Source organism: Melanotaenia boesemani, chromosome 4, assembly GCF_017639745.1.
Source record: "Melanotaenia boesemani isolate fMelBoe1 chromosome 4, fMelBoe1.pri, whole genome shotgun sequence".
Taxonomy (NCBI): domain Eukaryota; kingdom Metazoa; phylum Chordata; class Actinopteri; order Atheriniformes; family Melanotaeniidae; genus Melanotaenia; species Melanotaenia boesemani.
The window spans coordinates 15,402,351-15,428,026 of record NC_055685.1 but is presented as its reverse complement, the minus strand read 5'-3'; the positions used below and the strand labels follow the sequence as shown (position 1 = coordinate 15,428,026).

Below are 25,676 nucleotides of genomic sequence, written 5' to 3'. Positions count from 1 at the left end.
ACTGAATGCAGGTATACAAATGTTAAAAGAAATAAACGCCCGGTTTGACACTTGATGAGGCTGTAACGAAATGATATCTTGGGGATCCATTTATTAATAAACTTCAATTTAATAATTGTAATGTGTGTGATCGCTTATTACAGTTTATAGGGCTACAGGCAATTATGTCGCCCCCTGGTGGCAGCGTCTGCTCACTGCATCTTCATGAGTTCATCTGAGAACTTAAAGTATACAGGACAGGAGTCACAGCTGCACGTGCACAATTTATTATAAACATTTTTTTATGACTGAACACATGAGTCAAACCCACTGTAGTCAGATTCAATATTTATTACATAAAATAAAATATTAAAATTATTATCTGTTACAAATATTTGGTTACAAAACAGGATAATTTATGAAAATAAATATTTCTGTGCAATTTTTCTGTATTATCAATACAGGTGGATAAACACAGATTTAAATTATATAAGTCAGTAAGAAGACATAACTCATATTCATACCTTATGTCTGTAGTTATACATTATAATGCAGAGGATAGCATTCAACAAGCTGTTCTGGTCACACTTTGTCCTTCATGTCATGCTCATTCATTAACTTAATTATCAAACCGTCAATATTCGAATTTCACAATATGTTACAAATAACCTAACAAATAATTTACCATGTCTTGCAGAACACTGTCTTCAAAGGGTTTCTTCACATTCCTGATACTCCATAAAAATTCCTCCTGAAACTAACATAAAAAAAATGGCAATATAAAAGGTCGCAAAATTATTCAACCATTAATTTTAGTTGCATCTCTCATGTGAAAAATGTAGTTTTTGATTAAATAAAGTAATGTAATTTAAAAAAAATATTGCTTAAGTATTTCTGCCAAATTGTCTTTGTGATCCTTCATTTGACAGGTCATGATTGTACAATTTAATTTCACAGGTCAAGCTCCCAGAAGCCTGTGCAGAAGGACAGGCAAGAAATATGATGAGCTAAACAGCCAATAAACATTTGCAAAGAAAAAAAACTTCAAACTTGTATAAGCAGCACCTTTAAGTTGTTTTTGGTTTTAAGTTAGAGTTACTAGTCCTCCTATTCCACCTGATGCACATCCAACAAACACATTTAGTTGCCACTATTTGTAACTAATTATCTTGTTTGGTTGAGGTTTTCTTTTTTTATTTGCACAATTTTAAATACTTTTATCAAAACCCCGAAGAGCAGTTGATCATTTGAGATGTCTGAGCAATCAAAAAGGAAAAATAAAGCTTTACAAGCTGAGCATTAGCAGGCTAACTTTAGACTAACTCAATTTATCTAACATGTATTTCTTTTTTCTTACATTTCTACTTTGGGGGTAGGCTTCTATTTAAGGTGCCAAGTCATTCATAAATATAATTAACACATTTCTCTTACATTATTCTAAACAATTACTGTAGCATGCTGAAATTAAAACACATCTGTAACAGAGAGAAGTAGAAAGTGTTTGACACTTTAAGTAAGGAGTCTGTCAGCACAGAGGGCAAGAATATATTAGACTAAGGCGTTGGGTGAATTACCTTCTTGTTCTTGAACATGTTATTGACCTGCTTGTTAGTTTACTGAGTTTTACATGACTGGCTGAGCTGTGCAGTCTGCATTAGTCACAGTTGATTAATCCAGTGCTTTATTGTCTCTAAACATGGTTTTATATTGCCATTGTTTTGAGATGGTAGATGAATGCATATAAAGGCAACATAATGCTCATAGCATTTTCAGACCATCACGAAATGTCATAAATCTGCTCTTGAAGTGGTCTCAATGCATAAGAGAAATATTTTCATCCTTAATACATTACACGATGTCTCATTATGAAAAGCCTGAGAATATGTTGACAAAACTGTAGAGGTTTCTTGGGTTTGAGATGTTATTTACAGAGTAACCTGTGTTATATTACACACATATTTTACCCCAGAGTCTCATAAAACACTACTTCATCACAAAGTAAAGACAGGAAAAGGTAAGTCCTTGCGCTTGGCTAAAATGTGCATCCTCCTGTCAACAAAAAGCACCAGCTGAGGCAGCATTGCTGTGATATCTTGCTGGTGGGAATCTGCAGAATGCTGGACTCGGCCCTCTTTAAGTCACCTTGATAGTTGACTTCTTGTGGACGCAGAGTAAGGAAACATACGGCACACCGATGAAAGCCCATTTCTCGTTAGGCCAGAACATTATGACGGGGCCTCGTTCCGGGGCCTCGGTTGCAACGTCAAAGTAGGCGAAACAAACGCAACCCAAGTAAGAGGCCAGACAAATGAGGATGTGCCTGCAAGAGCAAGGAAGGTATTAATAAGACAGATTCACTGTAAAATGCATCACATACAAACCATTCTTTTTCCACCTAATAGCTATGATTTATGTGTTTTATTATGTTTTCTTAAAACAAGTCTCCCAAAGCATGATAACATTCCTGCAATTAATTTTAGAAACCACTTTATGTCTGCTTCCTTTTCCTCCGCTGTAGAGCAGAATTTCCCCTTCTCTTTTATTTTTAAACATCTGGATCATCTCCTCTGCACTTTCACGTTAACTCACCTGTTTCTACTAAATCAAACTTTAAATAGTAAACACAGACAGGACAAAGCAATGACGGCAGAGGTTTCAATTCGGCTTTGAGCTTACCAGGCACAGTGCAAGTAGGGGAAGTTAACAGAAGACCACATTTCACACAGTATCCTGTCACTGACCCAGCAGAGCAGCGCCAGCGCCCACCAGATCCCAGAGATCAGGCCCAGCTTGAACACACGTGGGTTTTCACACCTGCAGGGACAGAGTGCTGAGAAATGTTTGCAACTGAAAACACACACAAAAACAGATGCAAGCACACGTGGACTAGCTAGCCCCACCTGCATGGTGACAAACAGCAGCATCATCATTAAACTCAAGACAGGAGTTTCATTTCTGTACTTTGTCTTCTATGTGATGATCTTTGTAGGTTTTAGCTGACAGTAGATGGATCAGCTGGAAGGCCTTTCACACATGCTGTGTCAGGTCTTTGCTGTATTTTTTCCTTTTTCTTAAGAACATCCCTTTCAGATGATGTTGCAGATGGTTTTCTATTTTAAGTCTAGGACTTCTTTTGTGCTCCACTTGTCGGCTTTCCTCTTGGACTGCATTTCCATTTATGTTTGCACATTTCAAGAAATCACTGCATGCATTTCCCTTCTTCCAGGAGACATACTTCATGTCAAGCACTCTTTGTTTGCCCCCACAGCAGATATATCAGCTTTCTTTAACTACTGTGGCTCTTCAGCTGTTTGCAACTTCCACTCTCATGATGTGGTGATTTAACACTACCTGTGTCCTAGAGCCCGTAGGCAAGATACTCAAACTTAAATTGCCCCTAACATAGCATTAAGTGAGTGTTTGGAAGAAAAAAAGTTTTGTATGCACGGAGTGAAGCGCAACATAAATAAACACACTATGACCTACAAAGACATGCTAATCCAGAGTGCCACAGATAAGCTATTCTTAGTCTCGTCCTCCTTACAAACCCCAGTCCCAGTCGAGGTAAACATCCAAAAGCCCAAACAAAGGCAGCAACACGGAAACCTAATATGACAAGCTGCAGCGGTGATGCAGCCGTAAGCTCACTGTGACAGAATATCACCCCTCTTTCCTTAAACAGTCTATTTGTAAAGTTATAACATTTTACAAGCCTCCAAGTTGACCAACCTACATTTCAAGGGACAACAACAAACAACCCTCAGCTAGAGGGGGACAGTTTAAAGTAGGACAGTATTATTATGATGGTACAAACACAGATTTCTGGGTTAATCAATAGGCAACCGTGCCCCGCCGGGCAGATAAGACCAGTCAGTGTAACGTAGAAAAGTACCTCTCTACAGCTGGCTTTAACATTAACATGAGGACAAAACATTTCTGATTGATCCAGAGTGTTGAACAGTGATCTCAACAGGAATTACTGGTTAACTTTGTTTTGTGATTTTTCAAAATCTATTTATAAAAAGAGAAGTGTGTGATTGCTTAGATAAAGAATTTGAGTCAATATACAGGACCAAGCTGGCAAGAGATGCCATGCCGGGCAGCTGTCAAAGCCGAGAATAGGTCCATCTGTTGTAAACCATTATATGTCGTTGTTGTTGATGTTGTTTACTTTAAATCACCGAGTGAAAAAAAGAGAGACAAAATCTTTCAACATGAAGCTGTTTTTAGTGGAGCTCTTTGACAATGAGGTTCTTGTTTGGGTTTGTTAGGTAGAAACTTAACATCAGCAACTCCTGCAACAAGCGCCCACAGAGACACGTTACATCTTAACCTGTCTGATCTAACTTTTTATATATATATTTATAAAAAAAACTAACTGAAAAGAACTGAGTTAAATTATAAAAAATATAATAGTTTTTATTCATTGGTGATTATAAAAACAGTCAACGTGCCAGATATGAGCTTAGAAGTGTTTGAATAAATCTGAATATTTAAAGAAAAACAGAAACTTTTTAAAACAGCCATTTTCATAATATAACTAATTTTCATATTTATCTAAATAATCAGAATTGAACCTGTTAATGTTTTATTTAGAGACATTTTCTACATAAAAAATACTTTTAAAAAACAACTTACAATATAAGACAATGGGATAGTTGCAAAATAAATGAATATGGCAGATAACAATAATGTATTTATTGTCATTTTAACTTTAATTTAAATATAAACAGAATCTGACTTCAGAGTGTTGTTGAGCAGATAGCAACCCACAGTCACATGTTAGAGTCATTTCAAAGGTTTGAGTAACTTCTGAATATTTGTCATGTTTCTCCTTCTCAAACTTAAATAAATGTGAAAGTACCAAAGGAAATTAAGATTATCATTTGTTTTTAGTAATTAGGGTGTCAATTCTTACAGAAATAACAAGAAAATTATAGGACAAATGTAGGTGGACTAGCCTCAAAAACAAATGCCTTGTTAAGAGAAATATAATAGATGGTAAAATAACCATCAGACAAGAGATGAGGCTCACATTTTAGACAGATGGGAAAATAGGTGAGTTACATAACACACAATAAAGCTAAAAACCCTCAGGTTAAATGAGATACATCAGACATCTATATCTGGTCTGTATAGTAATCTGTGTGCGACTACAAAACAGGTTAATACTAGGTAAGTACTTTTATGGGGATAAAAAGAACATTGTGTGTATCTTATCATGCTCATTTTAATATTTAATAAATTTATTACATTAATAAAAATTAAATATATAAAGTAATAAACTATTATATTAAAGCACATTTAATATAAATAAAGATTTTTTTGTATCATATGTTATTTAATATAAAACTGTGATGCTAAGAATGAAATAAATTATTTTAAAAAGGACAATTCTCCTCCAATATTGCATCAACCTGATTAAAATTTCTGTCTTGTGTGACTGTTTAAGAAAATGGGAGATAAACTGATCTCAAAAGGTAAAAAAGCAACAACAACAACAAAAAGGATTCTTTAATACGTTTTAAGCAAGATTACTGTACTGTTTTTGTTTTGGTAAAGTTTGGAGAGACTAGTACACTGAATATTTTAAAGAATTGAGGCTCACTTGAGAATTAAAACTAGGATGTTTGAAAATGAACACTTAAACATGGCTGATGCATTTTGCTGGCCAATGAAGATGAAATGTGCTACAGGATTTCTGGGAGAGAAAAAAAAACTTTGCACAGAGCAGAGAGCAGCTCTTTTGCTATGGAAAATGGGGATGTATCAGTCATGGTTTGGGTTTGTGTAGCAGCCAGCGGGACTGGGAAAAATGATGGATGATAACTGAAAAAAAAAAGAGCTACACCAAAAATAATAATAAAAAAAAAATGGTGGTCCTAAACATACCACAAAATCTACCAACAAACAAAACAAGAGGTCCAGTCAGACGTTTTAGGTAAACATCAAAGAAAAGTAGTTGTTAAATCTCAGAAAAACAGTCCGTGCAAAGCAGCCCACAACTGATCAGTTGCAGGAAGAATGAATAAAAACTTCCTAAACTAAGAACTGAAAGTCGCAACTCAAGGTGTTTATAAGCAGATACGTTGCTAAACAGGTGTTACAAAGTGCTGGCCACGCAGACTTTTACTCTGGGCATTTTTCTTTTGCTCCTCTGACTGTTAGTAGGAATCTTTGTTAGACTGGAAAAATGTCAGTCCTAGTCTTACTGGACCTCAGTGCTGCATTTCATATAGTCGACCACAATATATTACTTAAACAAGTGCAAAACTGGGTGGGCCTCTCTGGCACTGCACTACTCTGGTTTAAATCTTATTTAGAGAATAGAAAATACTTTGTGTCAATTAAGTAATTTTACATCTGAGCAGACAAGAATTACATGTGGAGTTCCCCAGGGTTCCATCCTGGGGCCTCTTCTGTTTAACATCTACATGCTCCCACTGGCACAGATTATAAAGAACAACAAAATTAGTTACCATAGATACGCAGATGACACACAGATATATATTACAATGTCACCAGGAGATCGAGGCCCTGTACAGGCTCTTGGGAAATGCATTGAAGAGATTAATGACTGGATGTGTCTAAACTTTCTTCAATTAAACAAAAACAAAATTGAGGTGATGGTTTTTGGAGCCAAAGAGAAATGAGTAAGTGTCACCACAGAGCTTCAGTCTATACAACTAAAAACCACCAACCAGGCCAGAAATCTGGGTGTATTGATGGACTCAGACCTTAACTTTGAGAAACACATTAAGGGAATTACAAAATCAGCCTACTATCACCTTAAGAATATATCAAGGGTAAAAGATCTGATGTCTCAGCAGGACCTGGAAAAACTAGTCCATGCTTTCGTCTTTGGTCGGCTTGATTATTGTAACAGTGTCTTCACAGGTCTACCTAAAAAATCAATTAGACACCTGCAGCTTATTCAGAACTCTGCTGCCAGAGTCCTCACTAAGACTAAGAGAGTGGATCACATCAGTCCAGCTCTGAGGTCTTTACACTGGCTACCTGTTCGTCAGAGTATAGACTTTAAAGTTCTGCTGTTGGTCTATAAAGCTCTGAATGGTTTAGGACCAAAATACATCAGAGACCTCTTGACCCATTATGAACCTACCAGAACCCTCAGGTCATCTGGATCCAGTTTCTTATCAGTCCCCAGAGTCAAAACCAGACATGGAGAAGCTGCATTCAGCTTCTATGCTCCACATGTCTGGAACAAACTCCCAGAAAGCCTCAAATCAGCTGAAACACTCAGTTTATTTAAATCAAGGTTGAAGATCCACCTGTTCTCTGCTGCATTTCAATAGTTTTTATTTAGAAGTCCAGATCTGCATTTGGTTATTTTACGCTGAAATCTTAACTTTATTTCTTTATCTGTGCTTTTTCCTGCTGTTTTTTATGTAATCAATTTTATCTTTTTTGATCTTTGTTTTTCTAATGCACTTGCATTTTTTTTTCTTCCCCTGCACCTTGCTGCAATGTTTTTATGTTGTATGTAAAGCACTTTGAATTGTCTTGTACATGAAATGTGCTATACAAATAAATTAGCCTTGCCTTGGACATGTGACAACTTTAACTTAATCTTTGGAAATTTACTGGTTATCCACAGAAATCTGGACCAGAGATCTTCAATCTTGCATGCTGCTTTCATAATACAGACATATCCAACCGTAACAGTCAATGTTTGATAAAAGCATGCCACTCAGTGGACCTGAGGGGTAATCCAATCAAAAATTGATTAGTGCAACTTTAATACTAAGAAATTAGCGCAACAGCAGCACAAACAGCAAAGAGCTGCTAAATGTTGGTTTATTTATTTATTTATTTAATAGTTTAATAGGTCCTAGTATTTAATAGTATCAAGGTCAATGCAAAGAAACACAGAGGACATAAAACCACTGGTGTTTTGCATATAGAGTAAAGCATTAAGATAATATGGAACTCCAATCCGTATTTGGGCTTTTTAAGTAAAAGAAAGATACAAAGAAAGGGGGGAAAAGGAAAAGTACATGTAACAAAAGATATAAACACAATCCCTATCATCTAAAATCACACCATGAAAACACACACGCTAACATTCTCCTGAGGAAACACAAAACTACTACAAAGTACATACTTAGACACAATCCCTGTAGCCTAAAATCACACAATCAAAAAAAGACATGTTTAAAAATGTAAGCAGATGAGGTTTACAAGTGAAATCTGAGATTACTGATTTCAGAAATTATGTTTTACTCCTTGTGAATGCAGCCTCACTCTAAGTGAAATAATCCAGCTTATCAGCTAAAACTTGAAGACCATCTTATTCTTACTAGTCCAGAGAGAAGGAAGGAAAAGTGTCACAACTCCTCATTAGCAACAGGAAGTACAAAAATATGAGGAAATGGGCCATTAAACTCCCTTCAATTCTGAGGTACATCGCAAGTGTTTCAGTCCGTGTTCTCTTGGGAGAAAGTCCTGACTGCGCATCAGACACAAAGCCACTCAGTGATGTGACACGCATACTGGCCTGAATCAGCCAACACCCCTTCCTGCCAACAAACACACACTGACAGAAAACATCAGCACACAGCTGGATTTCTGGAGTCTTTTGACCTTAAGCCTCCAAATTCAGTAGCAAGAATGATTGGAGACAGCATTGGTCAATGTGAGGGAGAGTTCAAGTAAGGAAGACAGAAATAAGCAGAGGAGAGGTCAGCCCTTCTGTCTGGAGAGTTGCACAAGTTTGACGCTTCACTCATAAATAAAAGTAAATAATAAACAGAAGCCAAACAGGATGATCTACTTCATCTTTCAATGCTTTTGGTTATTTATTTTTTATTATTAATTACAAGAATGGAGTTAGGAGAAGCATGCAAGGAGGTAGTAATTACATCCCTGTGAAGGAAGTTGGATCTTATGGCTCTGTTCTTCTCTGGCATTTGGGATGCGTCGGTATATTGGACAGTTTTCCATAAGATATCATGTATAGCATTTACATCTGCAGTTTTGCTTTTACTGGCCTTAAAACTGCATTTTCACATGGAAAAAAGGCAAAAAATACAAGAACAAAAAAACTATTTAAAAAAATACTTTGCACTTGTGTGTTTTAACCCTTTTGTTGCCATGTCAGGCACAGATTATGCCTTCAGATTCCATCTGGAAGCAGATGAGCCCGAGATTATATTATTTTACATCCCCAGATGCACTTTAAACTCTACACAGTCCATTAATGGAGCAGATTTAGCAGCAATTAGGCTGCAACCTTTGGCAAAAGCAGAGTCACATCTGGGACATTTTTTTGTACCATTTATTATGGTTGGTGGTGGCTTGTTGGGACTCTTAAACCTCACATTTCTTTGATTTTTCTCACCTGCATTATTTCCTATTACTGATACGTCACAGCACAATTCAGATTTGCATAGATTTGTATGTAGTTCCAGCTCTCATTTGACTGTCAAACCAAGAGACAAGCGTTTCTTTCACTGTGAGGAGCATCTGTGCTGCCAACAACCAGTACAACTCACACTCCATCATCCTTCAACAAAGCCAACAAAATGCCACAAACTCTTAATTATTGAGTTGTCGACTGGACCGACAGTTCTCTCTCCATGCATGTAAGTACAGTATTTTAGTGGTTGTTTAATATATTTCCATCAGTTATTATCATGACAAATCTGCACCTGAGCTGATGTTCTATGGGTCAGCAGTGACCACTAATACTTAATTTATTCTACAGATTCATATTTTATGTGAAAGGTTACTTAATTTACAGCGGTCATTAGAAGACTAACTGTAACACATCTGGTATAAAATTCTAATCTAATTATATGGTTATGGTGTAAATTCTGAGCAGAATTTTTAGATGCCACTTTAGTTCAAGTGCTTCTACTTAATGTAATACTTGAGCTGGATTTCTGAAACTCTGGGAGAGTTGTTTTTCTTCTTTTTCACCTGGAAATGACCAACAGTCATACTGTAAAAATGCAGTCAACAACAAAATAGTGTGTTCTTTCTGAGGGCAGAGGTCTGTTAGAAAAGAATTTTGTCCCACTTAGCTGAACAAAAACAAGCAGCTTCAATAGATGACTTGCACAACATCCATGCGAAGAATTACCCAGAAGTAGAACAATAGATGACTTCAGGTTTCAGGACAGAGTGGTGAGTAAGTAAGGGTTGTGGGGAACAGAAACAACATAACACACATCCATATTACAGAGACAGAGGAAAGCATTAAGACATGGAGAGGGAAAAAGGAAAATTAAATGCGTTTTCAGGAACATTCCATCGCATCACAGCATGCTATTATTAGCCTGTACCAGATAGCATGTCGTCAGAGTCAAAGTACAAAAGGTTAAAAGTCGCTGTTGATGTACTGTAGAGTACAGTCATCACATTTTTATACTGTTGCATTTTCTCCTGTTACAACCAACAGTCACTATTAGATACCGTGTCATTTCAAAATTCAAACTTGTTGCAATAGGAGAGTTAACAATGTGCAAAAGTAGATCTCTGCATTTAAATGTGCTAAATCTGTAGAAGCATACAAGTTTTTACTCGTCTGAACAGAACCGACCAATCACTGTTCAGCAGCATCATTTCTCCTGATGGATTTCTCTCTGACAGGTGATACTCCACCCCAGTTTTTGCCTTTTATTTGTCTTTTCCTCTCCTCTCTTACACCTGACTGATTTAAAAAGCTGTGACTGGTCATTTGCATTGACATTGTTTTTATCTTTTCAGCTTCCAAATAACGTAAATCTATATTGCTTATTAGCCAGGTTTTCATTGCTAGTTTTGATTCTTAATGAGACAATGTGAATAAGTATATTTAATTGGAAACAGCAACAATAGAAAAAAGTGTCTATCAGTGCACAAAAACGTTTATACTCTTGCTTGTAGAGGTCTTTGTTTGTTTTTTAAGACTTGATGCATGTTAGGGTAAAGTTATTCTGCAAACCATGTCTGACATGGCAAAAATTCACAAACTTCTTTTAGTCCAAGTCAGCAAAACAAGAAACTCATTTGACTGACCGGTGTCCTCCCAGATATTCCCAAACACGGAGGGAACTGCTGAAGCTCTTTTCTCTTCTGGATGTTCACAACAGTTGTTTGTTCCCCCTCCAGTGAGGAGCAATGAGGAAAAACTCCTTTGCCATCACTGATCTTACATTGTACTGATTTTACAAGATTCTCATGTTGTTATGTAGCTGATGCCTGGCATATTACAGAAAAATGCCTGCTATTACTTTATACACTCTAGGATCAGGTTTATCTCTATTCACTGGAAACTCCACTAACCTTTTGAGCTCAGTAATGAGCAGTGCCGTGCAGGGGATGCCCAGAGTCATGAGTGACAGTGAGTTGACGACGGGTTTAACAAAGGCCAGCCCGGTGGTGATCCCCGACAAGATGCCGATGACCACTTTGAATCTTGATCTACATGGAGAAGCAAAAACAAGACGCAGAATTTGTTACTAGCTTCCGAAAACAGAATTGTAAAATACAGAGAAAATGTTTGGATGAGTCCAACTTTTCCCGTAAAGCACCTTGATAACACACTTAAACATATAATAGAAATGATCAAAGACTGGGGGAAATATATGAAGCAACAGCCTGAAGGGTGACAGCAGTCACCGCGGCTCCGTGACAATGGAAAAGAGAAGTGAAGAAATGTGATGCAGCTCTTACTGGTGTCAGCTATTTCAGACAGACTTATAATTAAACAGACGAGTCATCGCAGTGGGCAAATGCCACAAACGGGTGGCCTGAAATAAACTGAAAACTTACCTGCTAGTTTGTCTAATAACTACAACATGAAGGCACCAAGCTAAACACGTTGTTTTGCTCTTTTTTGTAAATCAGCTGTATTAATGGAGATAGAACAAAACTGTGTATGCACATAGTGCTCCTAACCTCTCATTTATGAACTCTTCTAACAGTTTCAGGTGATCTATGTAAAATCAACACACCGATCTCTCCGGAACATCCTTGGCAGGTATCTCTTGGGAAACCACATGGCAATGGCGCACATGAGAACCCATAAAATCGCCAGCTCATCCAGCATTTGGCCAAGAAAGCTGAGGGTGGCGTGAAAATAAGTTGATCCAATACCTAGGAGGAAGGAAAAGCAACACAAAAACGTTACCTGAAGCGGCTCTGTGTGATCAAAAACTACATAACTGAGATCAAACTCACCAACTAGCACTGTTAGGGCTTTCAGGAATCTGCTCAGAATGCAGCTAAAATGTCAGTAATCACACACTGGGATCAAACATATTACTGAGTGCCACAAAGTTCATAAACTGTGGCTGTAAGATCAATAACTCAAGGCCATGATGCACTAAAGGCAACAAATGCTTCATTGAATTAGATAACTACGTGAAGGTCACTTTTTAGGCCTTAACTTTTAGATCGAAACAGCAAGAGGAAACTTTGAATTAGCTGCCAGTTTAAAAATGGCAAGAATAACGGTTGGCAAACTTTGAGAAGCCAGTAGAACGTTACCAGCACATTGTGTCAGCTACATCAACCACGAGCTGGGAGACTACGTGACTCCAGATGGCTGGATGATAAATATTTGAATAACATAGTTCTTTTTTTTTTGCTTTGCCAGCACTCTTCACATTTATTAGATCAGCAGATGGGCTCCGTACGCAGCAGATTTACTTAAAGAAGTTAAACTGTCTCCTCTGAGCAACAACAATTCAAAAACATGGTATAAAATGTGCCAACAATAGCAGGCAAAAAGAAATCAGGAAGCTATTAAACATGGATGCAATGTTGGTTTCAAACTTTAATGCATTATAATCTTTATAATTTTTTTATGGGAAAGTAAATGCAGCCATCATGTTGATAAGATGATAAAAAATGTAAAAAGAAAAAAAGAAAAATAAAAATTTAGGAGGGCGCCTTCATGTCCAAAGAGCTGAATGGGAAGAAGAGTAAGTTTGACATGCAGTGGAGGGATGAATCAGTCCGTGCCCCTTTGTTATCTCAGCCCAGCAGAGCTTACATTATCAGCATAATCTGTTGTCCTAACAGGCGCTGCAAGAGATTCCAGCATTTTAACGGACTCCTTTTCCTCTGCTGCTCTCAGTCACAACTGACTGTTCATAACTTCTTCAAAAACTGATTAAGACAAAAAATAAATAAAAAGATGCTACATGCTTTAGTCTTTAACATAAAAATACCAAAAGACATTTAAAGTAGTAAATAATCAGTCTACTCTTATGAAGCATTCAAACTCTGCCTGCCTTTTTCTTGTTCAATCAGGGAAAAATTGTTCAGATTCCAGTTTGTCCCTTTCAAGTACATGATGCAGCTGTTTCTCATCTAAAGATGGGACCTTCACCTCAGCACTAATGCAGGACATGAGCTTTCTTTAAAGCTGTTGACTAAAAATCTGAAAGAAAAATATTTGAATATTGTGCAATATTGAAAATAATAAACGAGGCACTAGTTAAACCCACTGAGACATGATGCAACACGCCTGCTTTTACCTCCCAAGCCTGATGCAACATGAGCAAACCTTGACTTTCAATAAATACTGATAAACTTAAGGACAAAGTCCATAATATACTAGAAAAACTGGAAGTTTAATCACTCAAGTGAGCTTTTTATTTAGGTTTCTAGTTTCTTCTGGAGGCTGGAAAATAAAAAGATTTAAATGGGACATTTTAATAACGAGCATCATCACTTTATCAGTACCAAATGTAATCATTAAAAACCTGCTACATGCAGATTAAATCAAATGATGTGAATTACCTCGAGATGAGACCAGAGCTAAAGAAAAGCAGCAGACTGCTGTTTTTACACTATAAACTTTGTTCTTGTTTTACTACAAAAGTCACAGACCATCACCTAAAACACAGAGGAATAAGGAGGGAACCATGTGACCCCATTTTAATCATTTTTTCCCTTGTTGTTGTTTTTTGTTTGTTTGTTTAACAACCTTGAGATTCCTACAAAAAATGGACGTAGTCATAGATTTAATTATAGAACAGAACAGGATATAGGTGACAAATCTGCTCCAGGGGGGCTGATTTGACTTCTCTTTAAGCAGGAGACAGCAAACATAAATGTTACACAACCTGTTCAACAGCTGCTTATTTTCTTTCTGGCATCTGAGCTCACCTCTCAGGAACAGGTTGGAGGGCTGTCAGGTTATCTTTTCTGACAGTGTACCTGAGTGTTTTCAACACAGCACTGAGGCTTTACAGCACTGCTGCTGTCATTTACTTACAGCATCACCATTTACAACCTGAACACTGTGTGCTTAACACCAGTGTAACTTGTGTTTTTTTTTTAGTTTTACTTAATGATCACTTTTTGACAAAAAATAAACAAATAAAAGAAAGTAAATTGGCTATTAAAGCTCCTCAGATTATGTTTATTCTTATAATAAAGTTAGAAAACAACAAGAAGCTAAAACAAGCAATTTAATTCCCATTTTAAACTAATCAACTAATTGATCAACTTATTACTGTCTGATGGCAGCACTATGTTCTTTTCTTCATCAGCTGAGGTACGCCTGCTGTAATAAGGTTTTCTTTTAAAATGCTTTTTAAAGCTCTAACGGTGGATTTGTAGTGGCAATGTAATAAACCACATGTATAAGAACAGCCTTATACAATACTGATTTAACATCACTACATAGTCACCAACAAAGAGGTGTGTTGGACCACATGCTCCAGACCCCTACAGGGTCCTGATCTTAACTGTGTGAAGTCTGTCTTGCATTATACTGAGACACAAAGACAGATTAAATTCACAGAGATACTTTGGCAAATCTCCAAGATCCCTTAAACAGCAACCCTGCACAATGTAGACCAGGGCTGTTTATTATCATTATTATTATTATTATTATTGGTTTCCTGCACTTATTAAGCTGGAAACTCCTTGAATATGCTTCACTATAGAAAATGGCAGAAATGTTAAAGGTTAAGAGGCCATTAACTTACCAACCACAACTAGTAGTATCCATATGAGGTAAATCCCACTGTTGAAATGTGTTGCATATTGGCGGAACAAGCACATTAATATCGGTGGCAAAACAAAAAACAAAATGTTGCTGATCTGAAATGAAAAAAAGAAGAGCAATGAGCAAAAAAAATCCATCACGTGAGCTGAGCATAACAAAATAACAACATGTTGATCACTGTCTGGCTCTCATTGCAGCTAAAAATGGAGACATTTCTAACGCGGTGCTAACGATAAACATGGTGATGAAGAGCAGCCTAACTGTTCAAAGACAGTGTCATAGCTAGCTGTAGCTAGCATGGTGATAAATTAAGCAGTTTCAAGAAAGTAGCTCATTACACAGCTAAACAATAGCAGAGGAGCTGCGACTGTAAACAAAACTGCATTATGCATAGCGTCGTCGTTATATATAGATGAGGGACTTTCAAACCGACCGTGTTGTAAAATTCGGCGATGCTGGGGTAAATAAGGTAGTTGCCTTCACACCAGTCCACTTCGGAGCTGCCAGCCTGCAACTGGTCCCAAAACATCAGATTAACGTTACTCATGTCTGGACTAGTTCTGTCGGATGGACAGTGCAGCGCAGAAAGCGCTCCTCCGGCGTCACTTTAGTAGATGAAATAAAAAAAAAATAAAAAAAAGCGGTTATTATGTTGGCTCGTTGGCTACGCGCTACACTCTGATGGCTGAATTCTGACACGTATCGTGCAAGAAAGTTGTTTAGAGGAATCGCTACTGTGCTGCATTTTGTGCTGCATGTAGGGTATCCTTCCTACCACAAAGCGTCCTGCTAGTCATGACGCTCTGCCTCGTCTTCTGACAGCTGCTCGCTCAAAATCAAAGAATGTTAACGTGCCGCAAAGCGATGCACTACCGACTGCTTCCTGCTTCGTTTGAAACGCATTGGTTGGTAAATTCCACCCGGAAGCGAGCTTAATAGTGATCTAAATACTAAAAAGATCATTATCGTAATAGTTATATTAAGTATTTAGCTGAACTTCATGAGTTTGCCAAAATGTTACATTTTAGTACATCTTTGTAGTTTAGCAATTAGGTCATTCCAGAATTGGAATACAAATTGGCATCAAAACATTAGAAAATGTAACTATTTATTTAAATATTTTTTGTCACGTATTTTTTTAAATAGCCTTATAAACAAACAAAAAATTATATACACACACACACCCACACACAAATATATATATATATATATATATATATATATATATATATATATATATATATATATATATATATATATTTCACATGAAACCCTGGCACCACGTGACCTTTTCTTGTTGCAATTTCCCACTGTATAAAGCAATCTTTATCTTTTCTTGATGTGTAATGCATTGTACCTGAATTTGCCTGTGGTTGTTGTTGGTTTTGAAAAGTTGTGAAAACCTGCACAGTATATCTTATATAACTTTCGCAATAATTAAAGTATGACTTTATTTTTTCTTTTATGTATACACCACTTATCCATTAAATCTAATGGATAAAAGTGTCCAAACCTTTGGCTGGTAGTGAACATATTCAACCTGACATACAGGTGAAACTTAAAAAAATTTGAATATTGCGCAAAACTTTAGTTTAGTAATTCAACTTAAACTAATATATTTTATAGACTCATTATATACTAAGTTAGATTTTTAAAGCATTTATTCATTATATTTTGATGATTATGGCTTACTGCTTATAAAAAAACCTAAAAATCTAAATCTCAGAAAATTAGAATATTACATGAAATCATAAAAAAAAATGAGTACAGCAATAATGACCATCTGAAGAGTTGAGACTTTTTGAGCCCCTTTTGCATGAATTACTACCTCAATGCAGTGTAGCATGGATGTTCCAAGCTTGTGGCACTGCTGGGGTGTAATGGAAGACCAGGATGCTTCAATAGCGGCCTTTAGCTCTTCTGCATTGCTTGATCTCATGTGTCTCATCTTTCTCTTGTCAATGCCCCAAAGATTTTCTATTTGGTTCAGGTCAGGAGAGTTTGCTGGCCAATCGAGCACATGTCTGGAGAAAACAGTGCACTGTTCCTCCTGAATCTGAGATTTGACTATTCAATGGACTCTCCTCTAGGACCTCAAATACATCTTACCAGGGAGGGTGAGGAGTGTGACCCCCTCTGTAGCTGGAACAAACCCTCGAGCCCCTCTTCTTGAAGAAGGGTACCACCAGCCTGGTCTGCCAGACTGGAGAGGTGTTCCCATTGACCAGTCTGTGGATCAAAGCACTCGCAGAACCCAGCAGAACAGAAGCAGCTCAGTTGTCTCCACTTGATGCTGCCGGGCTTGTCGGTGAAGATCTGAAACAGAACACAAAACAATTGGCATTATTTAATCTTTTCAGTTCCATGCTAAAAATAAATTAGCATAAGATTAAGATCTATTCACAAAATACTGTCAATTACCTGGTGAATTTTCATCGTACCCTTTACAGGCTTGATTTTCTCCAGCAGCAAGGAGACATGGTCTTCGATCTTATTCTCTGCTATGTAGAAGAGTTTTATTTTGGTCTCTTTCAGCAGAGACTCATAGACCACTTTGCCATTAGGGAGATCCATTCCTTTGGAAACCATGTCATCTGCTGTGTGTTTTATGGCAGCCCCAGCTTCATCGGCTGGTCCCTTCCCATGCCCTGCCTCTGAGAAGTTCCAAATCCCTTTTGTGAATCCAAGTTTAAATGGGATAGTGCTTAAAAGAATAAAGTTCTTTTTAGAGCGGTACTGAGTTGTTGGTCCATCACTGATAACATGAAGAACAGTTGCAGAAGGAGTTATCTCTTTCAAGTACGTAAGCACAGGATGCATGTGTGCCCATATGGCAGGAGGGTCGTGCTGTATTGAGGAAGAAAGGGAACAAAGCGAGGCGATCCTATTTACAGCGTAGGCAACCGCAGTGTGCAGCGATACCTGCTTGTGGGAGTCTCCAAAATGCACTGCCTGAATTTCAGAGGCATATTTGCACAGATAGTTTTCAGCAAAATGTACATGAATAATGATCTCGTTTTCTTTCACATCTTCTTTAAGTCTTCTCAACACTGAAAGCTGATGCTGGATGTTGTAAATATGTTTTCCAAGTTTGTTTTTCAGAACTGATGTGAAGTCAGCCAGCAATGTTTGCAGGGTACCATACACACACTCTTTAACAGTTAAATGTGCAACAAACTTCTCTCTTGATCCATCTTTTTTCTTCTTTTCTCGTTCTTCAGCTTTAGAGCTCCACTCCATCCAGTTTGTCTGTTGACCTGGATCAAAAGTACCAACTTCAAGCTCTTTCCTTTGACAATGGAGGTACTCTCTGAACATGGATTATTTGCTGAAGTTTTGGCAACAAAGACTTTCCATTAGACACTTGATGTTTCTGGTTTTTATTGCTTTGTGGTAAAAGAGCTTATCGGCCATGAACTGAGTGTTGGCATGAAGTTTACACAGTCATGTCTCTCGATCTTGGACTTTTGGTCTTACTATCCAAAATGGACGGCTTTTGCAAAACTGAGTGTAGGATCTTTGCATGTGATGTTCTTCTTTTATCTTTTGCCAAAGAGTGTGTGGTGATTTACACAAAAACCGCTTCTGCATTTTATTCTTTTCCTTGTCAGTGTTTCTCTTTTTCCTGTTGAAGATCTTGAGTTGTCATCACGCTCCAGAAAATCTTTTATTAGTTTCTGTGTAGATGGCGTGGTAGTGTTTGAATGTGTATTCCTCACATACAGCAGACCAGACCTTTCTTTGTTTTTGCGGATAATTTTGGTTGAAAGGCCAAGCTCCATTGTAGCAAGACTCAACAGTTTTTATTTTTTCAAAACTTTCCCCACCAAAATCTTTGAAATGATTTGTTTCTCTTTTGTGTTTTTTTGTTTGTAGCATTCTTGTAGCTCCATGACAAGAGCATTATGGAAAAGCAAAGTTCTTCTGAGATTTGCTGGATTTAACCTGAGTTGTCTTCTTGATTTGGAACGAGGCGAATCTTGGGTTTTTAACCGGTTTGAAAGTCTTTCATAGTGTTTTTTATACTTTTCCACTTTTTGTAGCACTTTCTTCAGAGTTTTCTTAGCTTCATATAAATCTTAGCTTCATATAAATCTGCGTACAATTTACTTTTGTTCCGCTGTGCTTTTTTCCGTCCTCTTTGTTTGGGACTTTGTTGTAACGTGGGTGACATGGGACTTGCTTCCAGGCATGGTATAGGCATAGCACTTTGTCCCTCAGGCTGGTTTGGTGACACCGGGAGGGTATTTGAAGAAATGTAGTTGATGTAGCCTTTTGCTTTCTCTTATTTGCTCTTGCATTTGCTTGATTTTGTCTCCATTTACGCCATTGAAGTCTTTGTTCTCGCTTAGAGAGATCCTTAATACCCTTTAATTTCCCAGTCTCTTTCCTTTTTCTATATCTTTCTCTTTCTTTTTCTAAAAACATTTGGTATGCTTCAGGATCTTCTTTAATTCTATCTCTGTAGGACTTTGATCTCTGTGCCACTGACTTGGGAGCTTTTTGGAGGCAGACATACTGGAAACACACACACACGCAATAAAATATATATATATATATATATATATATATATGTATATTTTTTCTTTAAAATTCATATCAGGGTCACAAAAAGGCCTGAAATCAAATAAACACCCCTATCTGGTGTAACCCACAGTGTTCCAATTAAATAAAATCTTATTAAATGGCACTGGCGTAACCCTTTACAAATCATCGCGAGATCGTTTAAGTGATATTCGAGACTAGAGACGGATATCCGGTCTCTTTCCCTGGCGGACTGTCGTTGGGTCGGTTTGGCAATATGAAGGTATAGCTATTGCCTAACTATGTTTTTTTGCTTCACAAAGCTACTTTCTTTGAAATATTAAAATGTTACAGAAGAAAATGTGTTGAACTTTAAATCAGAACAATTTGATGCAAAAATTGTAGTTTTGCTGTAAAGGATGAGCTTTGATTGCGAGGAGAGCTAGCTTATGAGCCTGTCGGAAAGTTAGCTGTGAAACATGGCCGCATACTGAGACAATGTGTTCCGTGTACAAGTTTTTACATTTACGTTATGTAGTATTACGGTGTTTGTACGGACGATTTAGTGGACTTGCCGTGTTTGTTTTATCGGTGTTAGAGCATATATAGAATGTCTTCTGTGTCTGCCGCTAACGTTAGCAAGCATTAAACACTGAAACCGGCTGAGAAGCTAGCAGGCCTCCTACCTAGAGCCCCTCTCTGACAAACTTTACCTCATTCCGACAAACAGATATATTTGATTGTTAAAGTGGGCCATAGTTTGACATCTCAAGTTCTTGGGAAAAACCACAGGCCAATAGAGGTACCACATGTTCAGCAGCCACGTCTTTATGCATGGGTAGTAGCTGTAATACTTGTCTGCATGCCTGATGTGTAATGCAATACATGCTGTAACATTTTTTCTATTTTCTCTGATCTTGTAGCTGAACATCTCATTTCCCGCTACTGGTTGCCAGAAGTTAATTGAAGTTGATGATGAGCGAAAGCTGCGGACATTCTATGAAAAGCGTATGGCCACTGAAGTGTCTGCTGACCCTCTCGGAGATGAATGGAAGGTAAGCGCCTTTTCAGATTTTTTAATTTCTATTGTAGTGGGACTTAATTTTTCTTGACATGGCTCACAAGTAAGCCCTTCTTGACTGATCTGTAGTCATGAAGGGGGAACAGTGTGATGCCAGAACAACAGCAGAGCTGCTTACCAGATGCGGCCAGTCCACATCACCAGGGCTGATTGAAACAGCGTTGCTCTCTCAGGTTATCCTGAAGTTCAGTTTGCACTTGCCGAAAGTACATGTTTTGTTTTTGTTTAAAAAAAAAAAGAAAAAAAAAAAGATTTAAAGTCTCTGAAGGGACAGCTGGGTAAATTTAGGTTTCATAGCAAGAATCATACAAGCTTGTAGATCCCTTTTGATTTGGTAAGAGAAATAATTGTTGCAATACAAATATATGGGTAGAAATAATGACATCCTTAAGTTGGAAAAAGTGGAAACAAATTGGTTAAAAAAAAAAAAAAAAACCCTTTGAGACATTAAATGCTACAACCCTAACATGCAAATAAAATTCTAACACATGCTCTTTTCCCAGGGTTATGTGGTTCGCATCAGCGGAGGCAACGACAAGCAGGGCTTCCCCATGAAGCAAGGTGTGCTTACTCATGGCCGTGTGCGTCTGCTCCTCAGCAAGGGTCACTCCTGTTACCGCCCCCGCAGGACTGGCGAGCGCAAGCGCAAGTCTGTCCGTGGTTGCATTGTCGATGCCAACCTCAGCGTTCTCAACTTGGTCATCGTCAGGAAAGGTAGCATATTTATTGCATTTCAAAGGGGAATAGTTTAGTCTTGATGGAAATGAATGCTCATTCTTGGTGACACATCAGCTTGCACAAAAAGGTGCATTTGATAATATTTAGGTCACATGTATCTTATATTGGTGGCATCCAGGAGACCCTTTTTGATTGTTTTGTATTCATTAAGGGGGGACAGGGTGATGCCAAGATTAACTGTAGAGCTGCTTTCCAGATGCGACCAGATCCAGTGAAGTGGATGGTTGAACTGTATAGCTCTCCCATTGTGTTAACTTGTACAGTAACAACGGTACTGTCTATTCTAATTTTGAGTGTAGTATTTTTGATGTATTGTTGTGTTGTTGGTCTGCTTTTGCTTCTGAGTCTGCTGTCCCTGATTCTGTGAGAAAGTTGTATGGAAAATCACAGGTTTTGGATTGAGATGACAGACAAACTAAATGTTATTAAAACTGAATTTCTCTATATCAAAAGAATTCAGGACAAAAAGATTAACTGCTTCATTCTTAGGTTTTGGGTACTAAATAGGGCTGGGCGATTAATCGAATTTTAATGACAATTGATCTGGGTTTTCAACGATCATAAAAATGAAAGGATCCGATCATTTTTGTCCTTTGCAGTTTCCTCTTGTGCTGTTTACAGTTGCAAGTCGAGCGCCACTGGCATTGCAGCGCTCTGCTGCAGACTCTTCCCACAGCCCTGTCTGCTTTAGTTATTTTCAGCACGAGTTGCAAACACCTCGCCAGTTAAGGGCTAGACACATGGGAGTTGACGTCGCTCCTTCTCCATTCATTTTGTCTCATTGAACTTGCGCGATGAGGCAAAAATCGCTGCCCTCCTCCAGCCAAGCAAAATGTATTGCTTGTTCACGCAGACGTGCACCTGGGGCTTGCGACGTGATGCAAGAAAGAAAAATGTTCAATTTTTGTGAGTCGTGACTAAATAATTCACCAGTTTCCAGAGACACAGAGGGACAAACGTTATAAACAGAACTTTTTTTCTCAGTTAACACAGTGCCCAACCCGGGATTTAAGAAACTCATCAACACGTTGGACAAATGGCATCACTGCCATTTCGTCTCCATGTTAGTGGAGTGTCTCTCCCTGCCCTGTATGAGTGTGGTGAGGATATTGTGAAGGATGTGGCTACAGTCCAATGTTTCGCCACCACCAAGGGCCTGTGGTCAAGCTGCACCATAGAGCCGTATAACTAATGTTGCGCTACATTTTGACACGGATTTCAACGGGAAAACGAAATGTCTTCAGATTAATTTTTTCCAGATCACACCGGGCGGAACATCACTGTTAGTCTGAGACAAACAATAGCTATGGGGACCTGGTGGAAAGAACCCCCTTGCACTCTCTCTCTTTAATCTTGTTAAATAATCAAGATCCCAATTTCAGTCAAAATAATCGCGATAATCATTTTTTCCATAATCGAGCAGCCATAGTACTACATTATCTTTAGTAGCTAAAACCTAAGAATGAATGCTGTGCAATTTGTAAAGAAAGTGGTTTTAGTTGAATAACTTGTGTGTTCTTTTAGGTGAGAAGGACATTCCCGGACTGACTGACAGCACTGTCCCACGCCGCCTTGGTCCCAAGAGGGCCAGCAAAATTCGCAAGCTCTTCAACTTGGCTAAGGAGGATGATGTGAGGCAGTATGTTGTGAGGAGACCCCTGACTAAAGAAGGTGAGAGTATAATGCCTAATTTGCACGCGACCGATATATGACTTAATGTTTACATGGTTCACCAGCGCAAATCGCCATGGAGGCTTTTATTTAGAAAATTACTGGAACCTTTTACACAGCTCCTGTGTCTGATTTCCTGTCTGGCCCAATCTGAAATGCTAAGTTTGATGCCTTCTGGATGCATGTTCCATCAAAAACTGACTCAGTGTTTATGTTGAGAGCTAAACCCGGCGTGCCCAGTGTGAATCAAACCATTGACTAAAACTGCGAATAGTTGCGGAGGCCATGGCACAGCCGTAACACAGCACACACACAGTGTAAGTTGTGTGTAACTGTTAAACAGGTCATTTTGTGTTTAGGCCTGTAAGTACACTTCTTGGTGACACATCAGCTTGCATGAAAATGTGTATTTGATAATGTTTAGGTCACATGTATCTTATATTGGTGGCATCCAGGAGACCCTTTTTGATTGTTTTGTATTCATTAAGGGGGGACAGTGTGATGCCAAGATTAACTGTAGAGCTGCTTTCCAGATGCGCCCAGACCCAGTGAAGTGGATGGTTGAACTGTATAGCTCTCTCATTGTGTTAACTTGTACAGTAACGACGGTACATGGTGCGTTTTTATTCTGATTTCCGTTCATTCGGGGATAAAAAAAATGCTCCATGTAAACGCAACTAGTGAGCACTGTATTTGTCTTGTATGTATCGTCAGTGTAACAGGCGTCTGGACATGTCAATTGATTTTCTAAGTTGCTAATGACATCCTGTTCCCCTCACACCATTAGGGAAGAAGCCTAGAACTAAGGCTCCCAAGATCCAGAGACTGGTGACGCCTCGTGTGCTGCAGCACAAGCGCCGTCGTATTGCCCTCAAGAAACAGCGCACCCAGAAGAACAAGGAGGAGGCCTCTGAGTACGCCAAGCTGCTGGCCAAGAGGATGAAGGTATGTCAATTTTGGCTTTTCTATTTTTAGTACATAACTGAGAAATTACATGACTCTTAGCTAATTTTATTATTTTTTTAATACAGGAAGCTAAGGAGAAGCGCCAGGAACAGATCGCCAAGAGGCGCCGTCTTTCTTCTCTGAGGGCATCCACATCAAAGTCGGAGTCTAGCCAGAAGTGAAATTCACAACTGAAATAAAATTAAATGAACATAAAACATGTAATGCCTATGTGAAATTTATTTTCCATGCCTCACGTAAGGCAGATACATCTCACAAAGGCAAGTTGGGGGTTTGTAAATTAAGTTACGTTTTCTTCCTTTGCAGTGCAGCAGCGCCACTGTCTTTAAGTTGGAGCAACCGGTCTGTGATAAAACGGTTACATTAGTTGCTTAGTGCAACATCATGACCTGATGGTGACCTTTCAGCACATAATGATCCCACTGTGACATGACTACCACAACCTGGTGTTTTAAGGGTTCGGGTTGCCTAGGTGCCACATTAGAAACATTTGGTGTAAATACATGATGGCATTTCTAGATTCCACTTGAGAATGATTTCAGTTTGCAATACTATTCATATTTTGGACCAGACCCATTCAGTGCCTTTTATACCAGCAACAAACTTTTAAAATCAATTATTTGGGGCACAGTTGCTGTAGAGATGTGAGAAACTGAGTGATGCGTTATCCTTTTTGTGGTCTTTGTGAGGACACAAGCAGCAGCTTTCTGCATGAGGTGCAGTTGTCTCGGTGAGAGAGATGGAGTACAGATAAAGGGAGTTTGGAGTTAATATGGGCAACCCTGTGCCACTGTCAATGGAGAACTGGTTACTGAGTTCTCAATGCATACCACTCACCTTAAATTAGGAATACATCTTGATCAAAGGTTTTACAGGTAACTTGAATTTTGTTTCAACTTCTGTTTTCTTTGAGGCAGCAAAGTTAGGTTTTCATGTTTCTATGTTTTCAAGAGTTGTCAAAAGCATCTTCCTAATTCCAAAAAAACTTTGGTACAAACAGACGTTGCACTGCATAAAAACACCCTGATGACAAAACTTAGCATTCTTGTTTAAAAATAAGCATGAATGCTTGAAATGTGCCTCAAAACTAGACAATCTACTACAATGGGATGCATTCTAACAGCAGCAGACACATGCACACTTGAAGCGACTCATTTCCTTTTTTTCCTTTCTTCCTGGGCTTCAGCACACTGCTGAACATACAAGGACAAAATCACGGAACAGCTGTATTGTATCACTAATTTTAGCTCCCTTAACCACAACCCTAATGCCTCCCCTGCACTACAGCTGTGCAGGAACTACACTACCATGCTTAATACTGAAATAAATCAACAGCATTGCAACAGCTGTTTTGCAGAGTAGGATGAAAAGTTTTTAATCATATAAACACATTACTATCATGTGATGAGAATCTGTAAAGGCTGAATCACCAAGTGAACTGCTGGTGGCTGAGAACCTAGTTTTAGGGATGTCACATTTCTATAAAATATCTGGGAGATATGATGGGACCACACAAAGCCTCATTGGCTGAACTGTACAAAGCACTCGTCTTTGTCATTTTATCATTTAATCTCAGAATACAAAATAAAAATCAGATACTTCTGGTTAGTTTATAAGTATGCTGATCTTTCTGGGGAAAAAAAGCATTAATTGCTGGCACCAGGGAAAGGAAAGGGAAAGGCACTTTCTTCAAAACCTAGAACTAGGCAGCAGAAACTGATAGAAAATATTCTCAGACGAGGCCCT

The 25,676-nt window shown here is 38.3% G+C and overlaps 2 protein-coding genes and 1 long non-coding RNA gene across 3 annotated transcripts; 2 read left to right on the top strand and 1 right to left on the bottom strand.

The window, feature by feature from the left end:
* Positions 1-1,750: 1,750 nt before the first annotated feature.
* Positions 1,751-15,763, bottom strand: acer2 (alkaline ceramidase 2). The gene is made up of 6 exons (XM_041983740.1): positions 15,384-15,763; positions 14,931-15,045; positions 11,940-12,081; positions 11,269-11,406; positions 2,656-2,793; positions 1,751-2,299 (listed from the first exon to the last, which is right to left on the bottom strand). Exons 1-6 carry the CDS (start codon positions 15,495-15,497, stop codon positions 2,113-2,115), a joined length of 834 nt encoding a protein of 277 aa, XP_041839674.1. The 5' UTR covers positions 15,498-15,763; the 3' UTR covers positions 1,751-2,112.
* On the top strand, positions 5,980-25,464 carry LOC121638772. Its single transcript, XR_006010069.1, has 3 exons — positions 5,980-5,991; positions 9,756-9,762; positions 24,267-25,464. It is a non-coding gene; the product is annotated as an uncharacterized LOC121638772 (long non-coding RNA).
* Positions 19,651-24,125, top strand: rps6 (ribosomal protein S6). Its single transcript, XM_041983743.1, has 6 exons — positions 19,651-19,757; positions 20,398-20,529; positions 21,059-21,269; positions 22,818-22,964; positions 23,752-23,909; positions 23,996-24,125. The coding sequence occupies exons 1-6, from the start codon at positions 19,752-19,754 to the stop codon at positions 24,089-24,091; spliced, it is 750 nt and encodes a 249-aa protein (XP_041839677.1). The 5' UTR covers positions 19,651-19,751; the 3' UTR covers positions 24,092-24,125.
* Positions 25,465-25,676: the final 212 nt, after the last annotated feature.

Coding starts and splice junctions, on each gene's coding strand:
- acer2 (XM_041983740.1), bottom strand. CDS start 15,497: ATGAGTAACGTTAATCTGATGTTTTGGGACCAGTTGCAGGCTGGCAGC. Junction 15,046..15,383: donor TCGCCGAATTTTACAACACG/GTCGGTTTGAAA, acceptor TTTTCATTTCAG/ATCAGCAACATTTTGTTTTT. Junction 11,407..11,939: donor AGGATGTTCCGGAGAGATCG/GTGTGTTGATTT, acceptor TTCTCCATGTAG/ATCAAGATTCAAAGTGGTCA.
- rps6 (XM_041983743.1), top strand. Junction 20,530..21,058: donor CTCTCGGAGATGAATGGAAG/GTAAGCGCCTTT, acceptor CTCTTTTCCCAG/GGTTATGTGGTTCGCATCAG. Junction 22,965..23,751: donor GAGACCCCTGACTAAAGAAG/GTGAGAGTATAA, acceptor TCACACCATTAG/GGAAGAAGCCTAGAACTAAG.